A 22,720-nucleotide genomic window follows, 5' to 3' on the forward strand; every position below is an offset into this window, starting at 1 on the left:
AAATATATTATTGTCATGTGAACATTAGATAATATAGATGGATGAATTGGTACATTTAAAAACAATGAATATAACAAGTACACTAATGTCATATATTGTATGATAACTAAATCTATAATAAGAAACCCACATAGGGGATGAGGTATCAATAGCAACAACATGAATATTAGTAATAAGATACTTTAGATTCCGTTCTAAGGAACCTGAGGAAGCCCAAGAAAGGGCGAAACGCGTTGTTCAAACCTCTGAGCTATTTTGAACTAGTGAGGCTACCGTATAGGAGCAGGGCAGAGGAGCAAAGGACTGTACCCGGACGCGGGTTGTTTCCCTGCGCACCACGCACCCTGAACAACAACCTCCAGAGGACTACTTGGCGTTTTAAATCTTTAGCCCCCTTGGTGTTAGACCTAAGGGCTTTTTGTGTTTTAATGTTTTAATAAAGTACTTTTGCCACTTAGAATTGAACTCCAAGTGTCTCTTTCATCTGGAAGAACTGCTGCAGCACTGGAAAAGCAAGAAAAGATACCATTCCATGTGGGGGCTCACACGTGGCCGTGTGAGGACTGTATTATCATTTACTTTTCCCTATTCCCATTAACCTTGATCTCCTTTATTTTCAAAGGAGTATCCACCGTTTTTATTCATTTGCATTGGATGTGGAGAGAATAGAGATACCCTCCCCAAGATTACACTCACATTTTGCCCGTGTGAGTGCATGCAGTTTTTTATTCTGCATTTGTTTACTTATGTCCCTGTTACCACCTTGTAACTAACCGTGGCCCCTCTTGAATTGGATTGTATTATCTCTGAAACCCCTTTTTTATGTTACCAATTCTTTTTGAGGGAAACTTTGCTGGCGTATGGTAGCCGGCTATCAGAAGAGACTACCATCAAGAACCAAGAAGAAGAAAAGGAATTCGGTTTAAGGACGATACAGAAAGAAGATAAAGAAAAGAAACCCTGATGCGATAATGCTTACACAAGGCTGTGTAAGTATATTTGATATTATACACTTCACCATCAGCCCATTCCCCAACTTTGGGATTTGTATTCTAGAGTGGTATATTCCGTCATTCAGTGTATCTCCACCTGTGCTCCCCCCTTTTCCCCTTTATTTCTGTATTTCCTAAGGATCCTGGATAGATCCTTTATGGGGTTAGAGTCATAGACGGAGACCGAGAAGCAGATGAGAACCTTTTAGGATTCTTAAGGTTGTGTTGTTTCTATTACGAACAAACGAATTTTCCTTATTTTATTATTTTTTTATTTACTTAGCTGTGGGGTAGCACCCGGGTTTTTCTTTTCCATTAACTCCATTAGTTAGCAGCTGCTGCTGGCTTCTCTTTGAGGAATGAACTCTCTGTGGACTGGAAAGCAAACTTACTACACTGTTCCAGCCCCTAGAGGACAGTGATGGATTCACAACATATAAAGCAAATTTTGTTGGCTACGGGTAACATTTAACAGTCCGTCGCCAGAAAACCTGCATGCACACTGCTTAACTATTCCCTAACGTCACTTTTTCAACCGACGAACAAGTCATTTTTACATAAATATATATTCATGATGTGGGTGTAGCAGTTTGAGCTACCTGGGAATGTGTGTGTGTTAATCAATTTCTTACTAGTAACAGTTAAATGGAGGTTAGGTGGCACCTCCCCCCAGAGCTCACCCCTCCCCACCTTTTTAACTTGGGAGGTTCTGGCATTTTGCTGAATGGACAGGACTCATTGCAGTTGCTTCCCCTCATACAGAGGTAACAGGAAGGGTTCACAGCTTTAGTGTTAGGACCTTCATTTTTGGTTTACCTTGACGTTTGGTATGCAGGCTTACGACGCTTTGGCCAAAGGGTTTAACTAAAAAACCAAGCAATTACTATTATTGAAGTATTGAAACTTTATACTTATTACCATATATGTTTTGTCAATTTGATGTAGCATTGGGCACTCCTGTCTTTTGTTGTATACATTTGCCACGCTCAGTAGCACTCATTTTGGCATATATATTCATGATGTGGTGGGTGTAGGAGTTTGAGATACCTGGGAATGTGTGTGTGTGAACTACATTCTCCCCACTTTTGGGGACACCATACAAGTTATTTGTATTTTTTCCACTACACAAGACAAAATGTTAGCTCGGGTCAGCCTCACTCCAGAGGCCCTTAGAAAACATAACAAGCACAAAACTACAAATATCTCAGGAGTTGATTGCTGCTTTTAAGGTTAGTTGCATAGTAATACTTAGTTCTACTGTAAAGATTGAGTCATGTTCGGGTGGTTTTAATGTTAAAATAAAATGTTAGACCCTGGTTTACTTTTAAAAAAATTGCACGTTTACCTTGTGTGATGGCAAGTTTATAAAGCACTTAGGAGCTCTGTTGCCTGGAGACATATTGTTCAGAGATAAAAAGGAACAAGTAATATGGTCAGTTTTAAGAGTACATAATCATTCCTGCCTGTACCTTGTAATTATGGCGACAGGATCCGTGTCCAAACTCTTCTGCAGTTTGGTCACTCTTCATATACCAGCACACATGCTGTCATTATAATACATTATTTATAGTGTCAATGTGAGTAATAATATATTACTCCCACTTTTCACACTTCTGTGAAGGACAGCGCATATATCACTTCAATATCATGTTTTATGAACATTATGTAATAATAAGTACAACATTAGAGGTCACTTGACAATGACCAAAATAGCGTGATTTAGAGGCTATATATATATATATATAGAGAGAGAGAGAGAGAGAGAGAGAGAGAGAGAGAGAGAGAGAGAGAGAGAGAGAGAGAGAGAGAGAGAGATAAATGATAGATACAGTAAATATTATTTTAATGTTCATGTTTAATGTTTAAACCCTTTAGTATCTTTGGATACAACAAGTTCCTACAACCCTGACAAGCAGCCATATTCTTTCCCTGACAGGTGTCACGTTGCTCTCTCACTGTTCCCCCCCTTTCAAGCCCTTACTTTGTCCCCCAGTGAGTTACTGCAGGTACTAGATATACAGTAGGAGCAGCCTTCGTATGGGATGAGCAATAGCCAATGGGGCAACCTTTGTGTGCAAATAAGAGCTTGTCGGGGATAGCAGAGTGATAGCACCTGACAATGCAAGTGAAAGTGAAAGAGGACGCGGCTGATCTCGCGGTATGTCCTGCTCAGGGACACGGAACAAACGCCCTAGTCTCTTCCTGCTATGTTAGTTTCTTGCTTGCACCGCGATACTAATATGACAGTAGTTATACCTGCAGCAGGAAGTCATCGATGAGATTGAGGCTCAGGAGCTATGCTGCGGCTCTGCTTGGTGTGGTGCCTCTCGGGGCTGTGTGCTCATCTAGCTGCAGCTCTGCCTCTGAACACCGAGGACAAGGTGGTCCCACAAGCAAGGTCCCACCCCTGTAGGAAGAGCAACACCACCTGCGGGCACCCTGCCCTCTCTGCTAGCAGTAGAAATGGACACGCTCCTCTGGATCCCAGCAGCTCTTATGGAAACCTACCTCTCGATCACAGCAGCAACTTCCTCAACTTCTTGAAAAAAGTCCACCGGAGATATCCACCTGGTAGCCAGATCTTTCAGGAGAGATACCAGATATTCCTGGTAATGACCTAAGAGAGTTACCTTTCTCTGACATATCTTCAAGTTCTTTCCTTGCTTGATCCACTTCCATGTGAACATCAAGGCTGCAGTGATGGAAGAGGATTAGACACTGCCCTGTGTGACCACAATGATCTTATATGTCCCTACAGTATGTCTACATATCCCTACAGTATGTCTACAATGGTCCACATGTCCTGTGAAGGAATATCATGCTTTCCTTAAAGCACCATTGCATTATACTATTCATTTTTGTCATTCTATAATAGATTAATTAACTTCTATATTCAGGATAGTATAATAGTCGTTTTTAATGTTTCAATGGTGGCACAATGTACTTTCCAAAGTTCAATTATCCAAATGCTACACTGGGCTAACTGATGAAGGGAGTGTTGCCCTGAAACGTTATTGTCTTGCTGTTTTTTTTTTTTTTTTAAATATAACTTGAGTATATTTCACTTTAGCAGTAATTGTTTATTTTTGCCTGTGTGCTTCATACAGTATTTTGTCTTTTGGACATACAGTATATGGGTGGACACTGTAGCAGATATATCCTGGAAGTTTATGCACCAGAGAAATACCTTTGTTTATACTTGAGATTTTTGGTGTGCCGTCATTTCCCCAATTGTATATGTATAACACACTGCTAAACCTTGGTGGTTTGGGTGAGCTTTCCATCTGTATTGGGTTTAGTCTACAAAGTGAGAGTAAATATTATCTTATTAATGTCAAACAAGATTGACAATCTCCCTACATTTAGCTCCACTTGTAAATGCAAAGAAAGGAACATTCTCAGCCTTTAAATTTTTCTAATGCTTATACTTTTCTTATTTTTATTTTTTTTTAAAGGTTTCAATCATCTAGTTTTAGTCTTTTAATTATATCATTAGTTCATTGTGCTGGAGTCCTATGATAGACTGCATTAAAATCACACTAAGGCTCAGATTAGTAGTCTTAATGTCAATTCAAAGCAATAGAAGTTAAGGCATGCTAAAGTGTAGCACTTTAGTGAATCTGGTTTTCAGGGGGAAATGTGTAACGTTTTTTAACCTTACCATACAGTTCTTAAATTCTATGTACCTTAGGCTGCGGCCCTGCTGGCGCTTACCGCGCTCATGCTTGAGATCGGTGATGTCACCAGCTCTCTAAGCATGAGCGCCGGGTGACCTTGCTATTTCACAAGCGCGCGCGGGGGGGGGGGGGGGCGTTGCGGGCAAATTGAGCGCGCTTGAAACTTACATTTTTTGTTTACTCAAGCGCCAAGCTTGAGTGAGCGCGCGTGCCTGCATGCACCGCGTGAACAGGGACTTACACATAAAGATTTATGTAACTAAAAGCGGCAAACTCAGCGCGGTCAGCAGCTTTAATGGGACTAAAGTTGTGCTAGTGCTTAGCACCATTTAATAAATGTGGCCCTAAGAGAAGCATTTTTAAATGAGACATTTTGCCAAAATTATGTTAAGGAGGGCTTGGGGTGTTTATTTGAAGGAAAATGTGGATTTACACACCATTTATATTATGTGTCTCATCTGTCATTGTTTAACAACCAAAAAGAAAAGTTACAAGGGGTCTAATCATATCACTTACTGGCATCAATTTGCCGCTGGGGCACAGGAAAGGCCGTCTTCGGAAGCCGAGCTGTCAATCCTCTCTCTTCTTCTTGAAGTCATGCCCCATGATGCCTTATGTAGCTTTCGCAAGGAATTATGGGGCGCAACTTAGGAAAGTAGACTGGTGATTGACAGCTCTGCTTCCCAAGGTTCTGCAGCAGCTGTGGCCTTTCAGCTCCACAAATCACCCCTAATTTTCCACGCGTTCCGGGGCGAATGCAGGAGTGGGTTTTTCAAGCCCTATAAATTATGAATATACAACAAAGTCCCTACAAGATATACAGCCGTTATTGGTCTTGCTGGTGAATTGCAGCGGGACATACCAGCAGGAGCAGCCGCCATTGTGCAGACAAGGGGCTTGACCACCATGCTATTGCTCCTGCTGTTGCATGCCAGCGGGTACAATTATTCATCATAAAGGTACATGCATATTACTTGTGTTAGAGATGCAGAAATTGATCTGAGCCTTGCACATCTCATCTCAGCAGTGGCAGATCTACTGTTGGTTCAGCCGGCACCAGGGCCCACAAATGATTTGTTCCGCCAGTGCATTTCAGATGTTTATTTTGGGAAATTTTGAAGTTAGACTACCAACTTTAAAACAGCAGTCCCCCTCAAAATCAAGTTTTTTATTTTTTACCTTTAATAATCAAGTTGGTTGCCCAGAGCTGAACCACAGCATTCAAAGCCACTGTGACCCCCCGATTGCTGAGAGATTACTTTCTTGTTTTACTTTTGTCACTACTTGCAAGGAAATTCAAAGATTGCTGCAAAGTCACCCAATTTGAAGTTGCAATGTCATATTATGTTGATGTTCAGCTTTGGGGGAGCCGTTGTATCAAAAAAGATAGATATGCTATTAAAAAAAACCACGCAATCCAGATTTCTGCTTTAACCAGTTTTGTGCCAGAGGGGTCAGCAACGTATTTTGAAAAAACCTGCAGTCCTGCTTTCCCTCTATTAAGAATGTAATTTACATTCTGATCTGCAATAGTTTGCAGGTCGATTGTGTTGCAGTCATTGTTGTAACCAGTGGGTGGCAGTGTATGCCCTTTAGGTAGCTGTAATGGTGGTGATATTATTGTAGTACTTTAAACACAGCAAATATTGACCTTTCATAGGAATGCCAATGTAATGAATGAAGTCATCATTCATTCATAGGACCTGGGACTCAGTGCGGCTTTGTATGGCATCATTGTCTAATGAATAACCCCCAGTGTATCTTTATAGTTTTATTGCCTGACTCTTGAACTAACAACTGCAAACTGAATCATTACATACTTTCTTTAAGTAATACAATTTTACACCAAAGTTTTTCATCTTTTTTCTTTCAGAAAAGCATAGAGAGACATAGTTATTTGAACTCTCTCGCTTTCGCTTCAAATCGTACCAATGTTGCATATTATGGAATCAACCAGTTTTCTGATTTGTCAGTTGAAGAGTTTTCTGGTAAGACACAAGACTTACTTTCCATATAACTGGCACATTTTGCTTCTGTAGTGACATGTGAATTTGTATTGTTCAACTGACAAATTTGTAGAATTTATTTAAAAATATATTCTATAATTTTATTGCTAGAAAAGCAGCAAAAAATAATACTTGTCCTAATCCAACTCATTTTTTCGATCATTAATGCACTGATATCAGTATCGAAATGTAGTAAATCTAGGCCGGAATTTTGTTTTCTCGCCTTTTATTAGTTACAGTAAGCCAGGAAAATTAATAGTTCCACCCAATTTTATATCCATCTATATGAGACTAGACCCATCATATGATGCATCCTCATATATTATAATTCACTATATTATCTACGTTATAGCCCATTATAGTTTTACAAACTATTCCTTTTATAAGGATTTGAATCCACTTTACCAGCATTGAATATCTTCCAGCAAGTAGTATAAGTTTAAATAAAATGTAAACTATATACAGTACCATTACATAGACATGCATGCACTTGAAGTAACGGTTCACAAACCAGCAGTCACCATGACAACCACACAACTATTTAAAGGACCGTTTGACAAGTGCATACCAGAAAAAGCATCCCCCCGGGAAACAAAATGACAGATCCAATCTCCCACGTCACATGGGGCAAAAAGGAGCTGCAACGTCATCCATTCTGGCTCCTCATTGGCACTGGTGTAACGCTGTAGATTTAAATCCCAGTGAGAAACAGAAGGTGATACTGGTACCTTTTACCAGTAAGTATCTTGGGAATCAGGTGTTCCCATCCTGGAAAAAAAAATGTCTTTGATGCATATGGGTCAGATAGTTTGCCCCAGAATTGAACCACTTTTGCCTTGATATACAGGGGTTTTGTGCAAAGACTTGTGTTTTTAAATTGAAATTAAAAGAGCGCATTGTGTAAAAAAAAAATGGAGTTGCTTACTTGAAATTATTAACAACATATGCTGGTGTGTCATTATTCATATTATGACATTCGAAGTATACGTTTCTTATATTTGTAAGAAGTGAGCCATGTTAAATTATATGTAAATAAAACGCAATTACTAAACCCAATTAAAAGTACATGAATTACAGTATGAAGATACAGTATATTCATTTTATTCCCCTTGCCACTATCCTCCTATTTTACAATTAATCAAATGCTAAGTTCATCAGTTACCTGTACATAAATTGGTGACCGATGAAGCATTAACATATCGACTATGTTCATGCGTCTGGATCTAGTAAGAAATATTTGTGTTTAACGCACAAAAATTGCCCTGTGCTTGTAAAGCTGTAGCTAGACTTACTGTCCTCTGTGCCAAGGACGAACAAGCAAAAGTCTTTGGTGTCAGAGACAGAGTCTGCTGCAATGGAGCTGTGGGGATCCATGCTTCTGAATACTACCCCTTCGTGGTATGGCATCGGCACCATCGGCACCACTTATCAAGCACTTATCACTGAAAATGCCAACTGCTATTCAGTAAGCGGTGATAAGTGGGTGATAAAAGACTGAATCGCTCAAAACAAAATTGGTCATAAAAAAAAATCACTGAGGCAGCGGTGCTAAGCCACTTATCACAGAATTTCGGCATGTTCATAAACTCGCGCAATTCTAGTAGCAGTGATTAGGCTATGAACGCCTATCACCGCTCTAGAATGGTGATTTTATCACAAAATCCTCACACCAAAAAAAGTTGGCGTAAAGCTGTTGGAAACCTGCAGAAAAGCAACGAGATGGGACTTAGATTAAAAATGAATTTTTCCTGCATAGGATGGATGCCAATAATCTCTTTAGCTGATATCCATTAATATTAGCACCGGAGACCCCTGGCATGAATCCTATGCAATAAAAATGCATTTATAGTAAAGTTCATTACCATAGCGGATAGCCACAGGGACCCCGTACTTCCTGAGATACAGGCCCCGTTATGGGGTGTCGGTATCTCCTATACATTTAAATGTCCACCTCACGTGACCATGGGAATAAAATGCATAGGAGAGACCGGCACCCCATAACGGGGACTGTATCTCGGGAAGTAGGGGGTCCCTGAGGCTGAAACCAATGCGGTTCGGCTCGGGAGACCCCCTGCTCATCTAAACTATTAACAAAATTTTAAATTTATACACATACATTTTGGGCGATATTTGCACAGGGAGAGACGGCTCTCTCAGAGCAGCTCTCTCTCTGCAGCAGATACAACTCGCTGGTTTTGACCTTTTCAAAGGGTCGTTTATCAGATCACCGGCTAATCGCCCGTTTTGTGAATTTTGCTATGACAGGTAATGAAGGCTTTCTGAATATAGTGATAGCAGCGCTCATAAAAACGGTGATTTAAATGGCCCAGTGATTTTTTTTTATGAACCTTTAGTGCATAGGCCCCTAAGTGTTACTACATCTGTAGTCTAATTTTACACATCATTTACATACGTGCCCGACAGACAACATCCAAATTCTTTGTGAACAATATGTTGATGCACAGACCACACATAAAAATGGTATATATTGGTACACAAGGCGCACTAACTTGCTATTATGTGTGTCTGTTTTCTAACAAGTAACAATATATACACAGGTCCCATACACTTTTAAGACTTTCCAGTACATAGGGAAACTGGTCAGATTACGTCAACCAAATGGTTATATTTAGTGTTCTATTTTTGTTTCTCTAATCTACAAGGGTTCTAGTTTTCTTGGATTATGTTAGCAGTACCAATTTCCAAGTCTAATTTACATAGTATATATTTTATTTATTGGTAATCAAAAGTAGTTGTGGTATCTGTGGATATTATACACATGTTGTTGTGTGTATGGGCCGTATTGATTTCTACGACAATACTTACCAGATTGTATTCTCGTTTAGCAACTTACTTGAGAAGCTACCCAACTAAAAATGGCAGTTTTGGTAAACGTATCAAGACTTCTGCACAAGAAAAAGCTTTACCTTTGAGGTTTGACTGGAGAGAGAAAAAAGTTGTGACACCAGTAAAAAATCAAATGAGTGTAAGTTTCATGAAAGATATGCTGATTTCCTTTTCTTTTTTAAGTAAGATGTATTAGTTATTTTACAGTATGTATAAACATACACAATGCAAAAATGATTATATAGAAGACTAGCAAAGAAGGTAGAGGACCCGGAGAGGTTCAAAAGCTTGTAACATATCAACCACTTGTTGATCCAATAAAAAGTATCATACCACCTACTCCCTCTACCTCCTTTGTTACTATATAGAAGACGGTCATATACAAAGCAGTACTACTGTAAGACACTTTATGGCAGGCCTGCACAACTCCAGTCCTCGAGGTCCGCAAAAGGCCAGGTTTTCAGGATATCCCTACGTCAGCACAGCTGGCGCAATTAGTGGCTCAGTATGACTGAGCCCCTATTTGAGCCAGCTGTGCTGAAGTAGGGATATCTTGAAAATCTGTCCTGTTTGCGGCCTTCGAGGACGAGTTGTGCAGGCCTGCTTTATGGCTTTATGGTGACTTACAGTTTAGCACTATTTAGTCATTCTGGGTCTATGGTTGTATCATGATTCTTATTTTGGGATGTCTCTGTAAAGCAGCTTTTGGTTGTTCAGTTGGATTGAAGAATGCTGTGGTCATGAACCACTTTTGATCTCTGTGCAGTTAGCATTGCTAAGAAGACTTCCTGAATATTTTTTTGTCTCATCAGCAAAGTTTTCTGAATACCTTTTTTCAAATTAAAGTTTATTACATTTTACAACATGGTACAGAAAAAAAAAAAAGAAATGGATCAGGAGAGCGAGGGTAACCATAGGTTGGCAAAACAAATATTGGGTGGAGGAAGCAGCGTTCGAACAAGGCAGACTGGATTGTACTATACAAGTGAAAGTGTTTAAATAAGGCGCAAACAACTAAAAGTGATCACTATTTATAAAGTGAATATATAAAAAATAAACACTGTAAAATACAGTAAAGTGCGAGTATAAAAATTAATATTGCAATCCAAATATAAATGTAAAGTCGTAACTCCCTGCTCAAACCCTCTGGTGGGCCATGGCTTCACCGGTCCCAAAACGTAGAGATATATGAGCTCTAACTCAGCCTACTCACAGGATGCAAGATGTTTTAAAGCAGTGTCAGAAAAGCTGTTGTCTACCGATCGCAGGTGACTTATGCAAGAATAGCGGACGTCCAACGGAGGCGGGGCGGTGAGCGTGTATGCTGTGTGGCTTCTCCACTACACTCGGTAGTGTTACATGCCCATTTTCTTCTCCACTACACTCGGTAGTGTTACATGCCCATTTTCTTCTCCACTACACTCGGTAGTGTTACATGCCCATTTTCTTCTCCACTACACTCGGTAGTGTTACATGCCCATTTTCTTCTCCACTACACTCGGTAGTGTTACATGCCCATTTTCTTCTCCACTACACTCGGTAGTGTTACATGCCCATTTTCTTCTCCACTACACTCGGTAGTGTTACATGCCCATTTTCTTCTCCACTACACTCGGTAGTGTTACATGCCCATTTTATACTGTACTATTCTAAGTGCGCTTTTTACACTAAAAACATATAAAAGTTTTTTTTTTTAATCCGATTTGATTTGTGCTATGGAGCTTTATTCCATCTTTCACTGCTGAGGTCATCTCTCCTGAGCATTCTGCATGGTGTTACATCTGTACCTGATACGCTGAAATCTGACTGCCACGGATTTTCTGACACTGCTTTAAAACATCTTGCATCCTGTGAGTTGGCTGAGTATAGAGCCAAGATACGAGCTGATATTCATCTAGTGTTGCACTACACCTGCACTTAGATTGTTTGTGTTGTTATCTTTCCTCCCTACATGCTCCCCCAGGACTGTGTGAACATAGACTGGATTGTACGCCATTTACACAGTTGCAATTTAAGTAAACAGTAAAAAAAAATAGATTTTCTGCAAAGAGGTAAACAGGAAAACAAATCTCTTTCTGGGATCCAAGACTTTCCCACATTCTTTTAACTACTTTTTTTTTTAAAGAAGGTGAGAAATCCAGGAATACATTTGGAAGAGGGTTGCTGCACTACAGGTGTTGGCAGAGATATGAGAAGCCATCCTCTTCTCCAAAGTAAATGCATCAGAAATGCATTTGCAGTTTATGTTGCAAATCCATTACATGAAAATGTAGATTCAGTGTATACTGTGTCTATATACCATTCTCCTCAGTATTGTTATATATGTCAATATGGTTATTTTTACAAATGTATCTCCTGAACCTGATGTAGGTTGTGACGCCTTTTAAATAGCAAACAAGATAGTTCTTCACTGATGTAACAGTGTGCCCAATTTTTTATAACATTATTTTTTAACTGTGATGTTCATAGTTTTCTTTTTCTTTTCCCTTTTAGTGCGGAGGTTGCTGGGCTTTTAGCATAGTGGGGGCAGTGGAATCTGCTTATGCAATCAGAGGAAATTTACTGGAAGAACTCAGTGTACAACAGGTCATTGACTGTTCGTACAAGGATTATGGCTGCAATGGTGGATCCACTCTCAGTGCTTTCAATTGGTTAAACCAGGTTGTTCACTTGTTTTTCTTACGTCACTTAATTTTTCACAAAAGTGTGTTGGAATTATTTAGTATTGAATATATTTTAATAACTCTAATCAACTAGATCTGAGCATAACATGTTACTTTTATTTTTATAAATGATATGCAAATACTTAGGGCCATAATAAAATGTTTTGCAATGGTCAGCATTGTTTGCCAATGTGGGTATCTAGACCCCAATTGAGGTCCCTTGGTAGCCAAAGTGACAATCAATGGATTTAAATGATTGTATTTTTATAATGTCAATTTTTTTGTATATATTTATTTTAAATGTATGTGTTATTGCTTTTCAATGGACATTGGCTAATAGAGCCATTAGTCTAGTTGGGGGGGGGGGGGGGGGGTAGGTTTGTTGGAGGGATCAGTGGAAATAAGTGTGTGGGTGATGGAGATAATTGCCCTGGCGAGGGTGGTTTACACTGCCTAGGGGATGGGGATTGTAGGGGCTAACCCCTTGAATACCTTAGCGGTCAGTAAAGTACGGCATAGCAATGCTTTACTAGAAACCAAGATATCCAACGGGGGTTGTTAGTGTATTTTTTTTTTTTTTTTTGGTAGCGGGTTTTTTAAGTCTTTTTTTTTTTTGGAGAAAACCCTGATTAGCCATATATGGCTAATTGGCTATTTCCCATTAGTATAGAGGGTGGGTGTTAGGTTTGGTGGGGAAAGCGGTGAGAGTAAGGGGGTTGGTGAAAGGGGTAGTTGCACTGGGAAGGGTGGTTAGGCCTCCTGGGGAGTGTGGGGTGGTAAGGGTTAACCCCTGGGTTACCTTAACAGTTGGTACAGCATTGCATGGCTACCAAGGTAGACAATTTTTAACCTAGGATTGAATAAGGGGGTCTCCGGAGATGAACCCCACTAATTTCAGCTCCGTGGACCCCCGACTTCTAGAGATACAGACCTCCGCATATGGTGCCAGTAGACGCTCTGCTTGGCTAGCAGGGTTCATGTAATGGCAGAGTTTCATAGCTCCCATGCCCTGCGGGTCAATAGGCATCCGTGACATCATCATGTTTGGCTTCCTATTAGCCAATTTATTTATTTATTTATTTATTTATTTATAAAATATTTTACCAGGAAGTAATACATTGAGAGTTACCTCTCGTTTTCAAGTATGTCCTGGGCACAGAGTAAAACAAATAATACATGGTTACAAATACAGTTACATAAATGAACAAGGTATACATTTATATACAAGACATTGCATGCACAGTTAAAGAAAATATATATTATGAGCTTATGAAACAGTTACAGACCAGATTAAAGTGTGAGACAGCCTTAGATTTGAAAGAACTTAAGCTGGTGGTGGATATGAGAGTCTCTGGTAGGTTGTTCCAGTTTTGGGGTGCACGGAAGGAGAAGGAGGAACGTCCGGATACTTTGTTGAGTCTTGGGACCATGAATAGTCTTTTGGAGTCTGATCTCAGGTGATAGGTACTGCATGTGGTTGGGGTGAGGAGCTTGTTCAGGTAGCTGGGTAGCTTGCCCAGAAAGTATTTGAGGGTGAGACAGGAAAGGTGAACTTTGCGCCTAGACTCTAGTGATGACCAATCTAGTTCTTTGAGCATTTCGCAGTGATGTGTGTTGTAGTTGCATTGGAGAACAAAACGACAAATTGAATTGTAGAGGGTGTCAAGTTTGCTAAGGTGGGTTTGAGGAGCCGAGCCATATACTATGTCTCCATAGTCAATAATTGGCATTAGCATCTGCTGTGCAATACGCTTTCTGACCAGGAGACTTAGGGAGGATTTGTTCCTGTAAAGTACCCCTAGTTTGGCATAGGTCTTGGTTGTCAGGGTATCAATGTGCATCCCGAATGTTAAGTGGGAGTCAAACCATAAGCCCAGGTATTTAAAACTAGTGACAGGTGTTAGGGTGGTTTTAGTGTTGGTTCTAATCAGGAGCTCAGTCACTGGAAGCTTTACAAATTTAGTCTTGGTCCCAAATACCATTGTTACAGTCTTGTCAGTGTTTAAAAACAGTTTGTTTTGGGAAATCCAGTTTTCGAGTCTCAAAAAGTCAGACTGAAGTATGTGTTGAAGGTCAGAGAGGCTATGGCTGTGTGCATACAGGATTGTGTCATCTGCATACATGTGTATTGAGGCTTCCTTACAAGCTGTGGGAAGATCATTAATGAACACTGAGAAGAGTAGGGGCCCCAGAACAGAGCCTTGCGGGACACCACAGGTGATATCCAGGGGGTTGGAGTTAGAGCCTGAGATGGACACATGTTGGGATCTTCCTGATAGGTAGGACTGAAACCAGTTTAAAGCATGTTTCCCTATTCCAGAGCTCTGGAGTTTGTTAAGCAGGATAGCATGATCAACTGTGTCAAAAGCCTTTGCAAAATCTAGGAATACTGCACCAGTGAGTTGTCCCCGTTCCATTCCACACTGGATTTCATTGCAAACTTTTAGCAGGGTAGTTACGGTGGAGTGTTTGGGACGAAACCCAGACTGGAATTGGCTAGGGAAATTTGTCTTGGTGTAGAACTCGCTTAATTGGGAGTGGACACATTTTTCCATAACTTTGGATAGAATTGGGAGAAGTGAGATTGGCCTGTAGTTTGAGACAGTGTTTTTGTCCCCACTTTTGAAGATTGGGACAACTCTGGCAGTTTTCCAGGTCTTAGGGATATGGCCTGCAGACAGGATAGAGTTGACTATCGACGCAATTGGTTTGGCAATGGCTGGGGCACCAAGTCGTAGGAACCTAGATTGTAGTAAGTCGGGTCCAATGTCATGCAGGAGCTTTAAACTTTAAACCCCAGCTAGCCCATCCGGAGCTGCTACCGGCACCCCATACGGAGGGTCTGTAGTTCTTGAAGCAGAGGGTCCCCGGAGCTGAAATGAACGGTGTTCAGCTCCGTAAACCGCCTGCTTCAATCCTATGCAAAAAATAAATTCTCCCCTTGGAGCTTGGATTGCTGCTTTAACCCCTTTGGTGCCTGCGGCATACCTTGGTAACTTATAGATATTACAGAAACCTATGATAGAAATATTTTTAAAAGAATCGCGATGCTGTAATTAACGCATTGTTAACAGTCGCTTTAATTCTCACATTATGACTATTGGATAAAATATCGCATCTGGCAAATTATTACCGCAATTTTCATCTTAAAATTGTGGTAACAAGATACGTGGTTTTTTTGTTTGATTGTTTTTACCAGGTGCAATATTAACTCACATTTATACAGGATTTGATGTATCTGGGCCTTACTGAAAAAAAATTTTTTAAACCCAAATCGATTAAAGTAGAAAACAATTTAAAAATGCATTATCATTTTTGTTTTAATAATATCTCATAAGCACACAGCAAGCTAATATACTGTTACTTGTTTCTTTCTGAGCAACTACCGTGTATGGGTATTGGCTATGGTCAGTTGTTGTCATGTTTTGACACAACATTAAGCTATTTAATAGAAGGACAACGTTTGCTGAAACCAAACAAACTCTTATCAGAAGGACAAAAAGTAACGGGCCGCCAGTGTTAAGCAGAAGACGAGCCAGCAGAGAAGTTAAGCCAGGTCCCCAGTGGCCACTGCAGCTCACGCTACGGCGTGCGCGTCGCACACAAGGCACAGCCCTCTATGGGGCAGGCCCCTGTTTGCATGTGTGCATGCGTCACAAGCCGCGATGCGCAACGGCCTTGGCCAAAAGAAAGATTTTTGTCTTTTGGCGCGGCGGTTGAGCCTTTATCTAAGTCACGTGGTGGTTCAAACAATGAGGGCGAACTAGCCACATGACGGCATGGCAGTGACCCCCCCCTCCCCCTCCCCCAACGTATCTCCTGCTCTGCTCTGAAAGCACAGACGCAGACCACGGGTCACAGCTTAAATGGGTGCATGCGCCCCCTGGCACTCCAGCTTGCATGCAGTCATTACCACCGGGGCCGTAGCCTAAGGAGTTGCATGGAGGCAGAGCAGGACGGCCAGGGAGAAGCGCGCCCCAGCGGTCCGACCCAGAAGTCTTTCTTACTCCACGTGTCTATGCTGCTACAGCACACTCCTCCTTAGCCATCCTACTCTGCCTCCGTGCAACTCCTAACTCCTTTGCCGGCTGCTCTTCTGCTTAACACTGGCGGCCCACTGTCGCGTACCATCACCTCCCCCGCCTGCCTCTATTACCACCCTGTCCCACAGGTAGGAATGGAGGAGGAGATTCGGAGAACTGGAGTAGGGGGTGGGGGGGCGGAGAGCTGGAGGAGGGGGAGAGCGCTTATAATGGGGCCCTGAAAAAATGTTTGCCCAGGGGGGCCATGCATGTCTAGCTACACCACTGGGCGTAGGGATGTTTTTTTGCCCCAGAACTACAGCACTTTTTAGTTGATATATGTGGGGTATACGGGTCTATGGAGGGGGTGAATCTTAGCAAATTTGGAGCAAAATGTGCCCAAATTGCGTCAGTTTCATCTTGTCTCTTTGCGTCAATGTATCAAGGTCTTTGCTCCACCTTGCGTCACCTTGCGATTTGTGGAGTGACAGGAGGCGTTAGGGAGGAGTTACATAGCACACAGATTGCAATGAGATGTAGCAAACTCTGTGACTCCCTGTGTCACTTTTGTATCTTGTATTTCCTTTAAAATATTCTGCCAGGTATGACAATAAATACTTTGATACCTTTGACGTACATGCAAGTAGAAAATGGAGCAATGTGTAAAAACAAATTTTATTTGCACTTTTTTTTTAAAAACTTTTGATACCTTCCTCAGGTATCAGGGCAAACGTTGTGCAATTCTGGGGCACAAAACTGCACCAAATGCATTAAAGAAACAAATCCCAATAAAGCGATAGAAAAAAAATATCTTTGATACTGTACATCTGGTGCAATTGTTTTGAACCAGATTTGCATAATTTTTTCCTTATGCCCATAGGGTATTTTCCCCATATACAAATTATCACATAAAAAAAATCCTATTTTCTTTTAAAATAATTATTACTTATTATTATTTCCTTTAAATAAGGAAATAGTTTGATGCAGATTTTTTTTTTCCTCCACAATGACACCACTTTGTCCTTGATACTTCGGGGCATATATTATCAAGGGAAATGTGATGCCCCATGGCTCTATTGGCAGAAGTCACTAAGCGGTGACGCACAGCAATCCTACCATTGACTTTAAAGGCAGGTACCTTGGGATTGCGGTAACCCATATTGTGTGTATATATATATATATATATATATATATATATATATAGCAAATATTGTGCATTTCTGATGCAAGACAATGCACCAGATGTATCAAAGGAAAAAAAATCAATTTGAATGAATACAATGTTTATTTTTGCATACATGTGGTGCAGTTACCATATACCTAAAAAAATATATTTGTATTAAGTTTCATTTTTACTCGAGCAAAGGTTCTAGCTAGGTGATAAACTAATGTAACAGTGAATATTTATCTTGTGTTCCCGTAGACTCGAATAAAACTTGTGCGGAACTCAAAATACACCTTTAAGGCACACACAGGATACTGTACTTATTTTCCTGGCTCAGATTTTGGCGTTTCCATAAAAGGATATGAAGAATACGACTTCAGGTAATCATTTTATTTTCTGTTTACTTTTTTCGAAAGAGAAAAAGTGTGGAAATGATTAAATATTTATGTTTAAAGTCTGTACTGTACATGTGGAATTTTGTCAGTGTCCCAGAAAAAGATCAGGTGTTTCTTACATTTGTCGACTGCCATATTGGCCAACACACATGAACAATTTCAGGGAGATTTTGTAAGGAAAATGCTGATAAATTAATTTGTCTTTCACTTGTATAGGGTTCAAGCATTTGTTTCATGGAAAATCTTTTGGAGGGGAGGGGTTTACGTGCCATCATGACCTTTGTAATGTTTTTGAGTCAAGATTGTAGCAGAAACTGTAGCCCTATTGAATTAAATGTAACTGAAAGAGGCTTCTTAACATAATGAATATGAGGAAGAATTGACTAGAATAACAAATCGTAAGCCATCAGTGAAGCTATGGAAGCTGCAGCCCCAGTTAGCAACAAGTATTTTTATTCTGTAATGTGAATGCATTCAGCAATGTACAGTAACACCTCATCCAGTGTTTAAACGTAATTGCTCGATAGGTGAAGCAGATCCTGATAAGTGATATACCCATGTATCTCAATGAGATATATACCAAAGAGACATATTTAATGACAGGTACACTGAAACACTTTATCTCTTTATTTACACTGCTACTCCCTGGAGTCTTTGATAAAGCGCCTAGAGCGTGAAACATGTTAGAGGACTACTATTTTTGTGACTGCACTGTTGCCAAGTGGTTCCGTGAATAAAACCTATTTTTATTAGCAATTCCAGTTTTGTTCCCTGCTTTTTCTGGAGCAGTGCTCTCATTTTTTTTTTTGCGTGTCAGGAGATCTTCCATCTAGTTTATTATTGTATGTTGGAAAGAATGTTGCTGTGTTTTCGACGATTCAGTAATTCTTGCTAAGCTACAGTATAAAATACAACGGTGGCCCTTTCAATTCAATTTTTACTTTAGTTCCCTGTTTTTCTTCTTTACTATTTGGAAACAGAATAGGATCCACATGAAAAATGGGAAATCAAAAGACAATGCTTACTGAAAAAGTAACCTAATGGAATTTATTTGCTTTTGGTGTTGTTTTGGTATTTTTATTTTTATTCCTTGCAAATTAAAACAAATTTCAGTTCTACAAGCACAAACTGTTACCTCAATATCATTTATAAAATAATATTATAAGTGTAACGTATCAAAACATTTTTTTTTTTCAAACTAATTTTTTTTTTAAATAGATTGTGGTGTTTCAAAAATATTTTTGTAGAAGGACACTGAACATTTACTTTACGATAAACATGATAACATAGTCAACAGTCATCTAAAAAAACACACCAAAGTTTCTGTGTTTATTCTTTCTACTGCTGTGGTCAATGTCCTCTGTCTCTCATAAATTATTAATTTAATTCCCGACACTAACATTTTTTTTAAAGCTTACCATTGTCGCATGCATTGGTTTAGGTTTGTTGTAACATTGCATCATACAGTAGCTATGTTATACAATTTAATTTCTTGGCTATATGTGCAACTGATTTGATCTGTTGATAGAAAGGCATATTTATTATGATTTTTTCTTTGATACAATATATCTGGGGCATTTTGTTTTGTCCCAGAACGCTACCACTTTCGCCTTCATACATAGAGGTTATTTACTATCAAGAAGTGTGCACTGATGCATTTGCATTAAAAAAATTGCATTTTGTTATTGTTTTTCACACCATACTGTATGTATTATTTATACAGTATTTAGCATGTTTTAGAATTGTACTATTTTCTGTGTTGATGCATACAGTATTGTTGCGCTACAATTTGCGCTCAAAAACGACGCCAAATTTAAGGTGACAGAGAAAAACAACACAGACAAAACCTTTCGAAAAGGGAACGCAGGCTGCACATTTCTATGTATGGTGAACAGGACCTCATACAGTTCCATGAGAACTTCAATACGTCTACCCAACCATCAACCTCAAACTCACCCATTCCCCGGACAAAGTAGATTTCCAAGACACCACCATTACTATAAAGAGCAACCAACTACAGACCTCTATATACCGCAAACCTACAGACAGAGCCAGCTATTTGAGGGACAACATCTCCCACCCCACACACACTAAGCATGCAACCATCTACAGTCAAGCCATATGATTCAACCGGATATGCTCAAGCACAGCAGAAAGAGGCCAGCGGATTACAGCTTTGAGATTGGATTTCATAAACCGTGGATACAACCACAAAATTGTAAAATGTTTATGATGTAAGAGTGTGTGTGTGTGTGTGTGTGTGTGTAAATATAAATGTATAAAGTGCCCACAGTGTATACAGTCCTTTACAAAAGGTGTGTGTGGAGGGAGAGTGTATACTGTATTGCCGACAGTTATTCTAACACAACCCAGTGGCCAAAAAGACCCAGGTACATGCTGGATCGTGTTTAAGGCATTTCTGCATTGACTAATGGCCCATCAGATTAACAGCGGGGGTCCCTGGCAGTCCCATTCAAACTGAATGGGACTGCCAGGGACCCCTGCTGTGTTAATCCGATGGGTCATTAGTCAATGCAGAAATGCCTTAAACTTGCAGTACACTTGCACTCTCCCTCCACACACACCTTTTGTAAAGCGCTGTATACACTGTGGGCACTTTATAATTTATATTTACACACACGCTTACATCCTAAACATTCAGGGACCATTTAACACCTAAAGTCATAAATCACATACTGCACAGGGGGAGAGATAGGTTTCATCCACAGATAACATTCCAGGCTGTTTTAAAGTAAATCTTTCTTGCCTTATCCATTGTAAAATCGCCCGAAGAAGAGATCAGTGTATCTCGAAAGCTCACACAAATAAAAGCGTTTCGTTAGCAACCGAACAGTATTGAGTATTTGTTTTTTAATATATCATACACATTTTAAGTTATTGTGGATGAAAAAGGCGACAATAATTCTCCACCGTTTAGCATATAGCAAATAAAAAGATCACTTGTGAGCACATTCACATGTCTTAGACAGGTCTGCAACCCCGCCTTTCACCATTATCACCTAGCATACAGTGCTTCCACTGCAGCAAGGGATTCTGGGAAATAACATGCAAATGAGCACACTGTGTCACCTTTTGCCTGAAATTCATGCATATATAGCTGAATCCAGAGCTTCCAAAAACATCATGAATATTTACAGGTAATATACAGATTTAGCAAAAAATACTGTCCCCAGCTCAGCGGCCTAACAAGCAAAGGTTTCCGGCGCTGGGATCAGAGTCTCCCGTGATTGTGCTTCGGAGGGTCCCGTGATTGTGTTTCAAGATTGGACCCCCGCAGCATTAATCCGTCCAGGCTGCGATCGCTGTGATCATGGGACCGCAGTGGCGGCAGCAGCGGCAACATGCACAGTAAGTCCTAGTAAGCTACATCTGTATATCATTTTTTACCACTAATAGAGCAGTGCATGCAGTTAGAAAAAGTTCTTCATGTGCAACCTTCTCCCTATTCTAATGAAAGCCTTTATTGCAGGCCCTTTTTGGTTCTGTAGACCTTTCTTCAGGTCAGAATATTGAGTCATCTAATTTATGCCTAGCCAATAGCTACACATTTTTGGAAAGGTGCCTGAATTAAAATCTCATGCAACAATTGTTTGTCTCCTATCACACTCATTTAGCTATGCATTCTACAGTGAATATTTTGGAAGGGCAATTTTTATTTCCTGATACACCTTTTATTCATTTATCCTGAATTGGCAGAAACATTATAATAAAAATTTGGACAGATATTACCATGTTTCATTTGAGTAACATAATGCAGGAAGTACATTTCAACTCAATAACTTGAAAGATTTCAACTCAATAACTTGGAATCTGCACAGCACTGTACATATAGTTTAGATATCTGTGAAGATTTCTACTAAGTATCTGCTTATCTGAATCGTGTAATTTAGCACTGTGTTGTAAAAGGTGAAGTATCAATTTTGATTTACTAATAAGTCTTCAATTATACAAGACCAATATTTTGCTAATCAAGGATGATAACATTGGCCATCAAACTTGAACAACAAAGGAGAGGGAAGTCTGCTCAAGACTCAACACACTCAGAGATACTGGGTGATAATGGGTTAACTCAAATCCACAGTGGGGGGGTGTGCATACCAATAGGTAGGTAGATAATACTATTGAAACACGCTGACAAAGATACCTATTAATGGCGTGCATTCAGAGTTGAGAAGAAACTAGTATGTACAAAACATCAGAGTGATTGTGTGTAGCATTGAACCTGAAAAGTAACTTTTAATAAACACTTTAAAAAACTGTACACAAACAAAATCTAAAATCCATAAAACAAGATGCCTGTATCTAGTGAGAGGACTAAGGTGCTAAGGGTCGGGGATGAGGTCTATTTGCTCAGAACAGCAGTGCAGCATGAGGCTAGCTGATGTTGAGTTGGAGTTACTCCTGCTGACTAAGGGTTAATCATGAACACCGTATGGGTAATTGTCAGTCTGAGGAAATTATTGATTGCCCTTGTGAAAGCTCGTCTGTGGATGGAAAGGTGAGTTGGCCCAATAGAGGTTTAGGTGCCTGCTAGGGAAGGGATTATGTGACGCTCTACTCAGCTGTAGCCATGTCATTGTGAGTGGCCTACTCGTACATGGAGGCTTATACAGCATCAGTGCAAATTCATTGATTATCCTATGAACCTGGTGTCGGCCAGGGTCTCAAAAGACAGATTTGACAACCATTGTTTTAAAATGCTCACACTAAATCATGGCTGCTATCCTTTCAAATGTAACATTCTTAACAACATGAAACATATTCCTTTCTCTGCCCAGAATAATTTGTAGATTTGTTTATTATTGATTGGGATTGCTCACAACAATTTTTTTTCATTAATTTAAAACTATTTGTGATATAAAACAATACTGTGATTTAAACTAAAAAAAATCCCTCTAGCATTTTTTGTGTTTGTTTTTAAGGTAAATTGTG

General features: G+C 39.9%; 1 protein-coding gene across 1 annotated transcript in view; it reads left to right on the forward strand.

Moving 5' to 3' along the window:
* The first annotated feature begins 3,125 nt into the window (after positions 1-3,125).
* CTSO (cathepsin O) overlaps positions 3,126-22,720 on the forward strand; it is a 46,053-nt gene continuing 26,458 nt past the window's right edge. The window contains exons 1-5 of the mRNA XM_075612704.1: positions 3,126-3,601; positions 6,543-6,657; positions 9,522-9,661; positions 12,016-12,183; positions 17,631-17,752. Coding sequence (XP_075468819.1) covers positions 3,290-3,601; positions 6,543-6,657; positions 9,522-9,661; positions 12,016-12,183; positions 17,631-17,752 — 857 coding nt within the window. The 5' untranslated portion in view covers positions 3,126-3,289. The remainder of the gene's footprint in view (positions 3,602-6,542; positions 6,658-9,521; positions 9,662-12,015; positions 12,184-17,630; positions 17,753-22,720) is intronic.

This window comes from Ascaphus truei, chromosome 1 (genome assembly GCF_040206685.1).
Source record: "Ascaphus truei isolate aAscTru1 chromosome 1, aAscTru1.hap1, whole genome shotgun sequence".
NCBI lineage: Eukaryota > Metazoa > Chordata > Amphibia > Anura > Ascaphidae > Ascaphus > Ascaphus truei.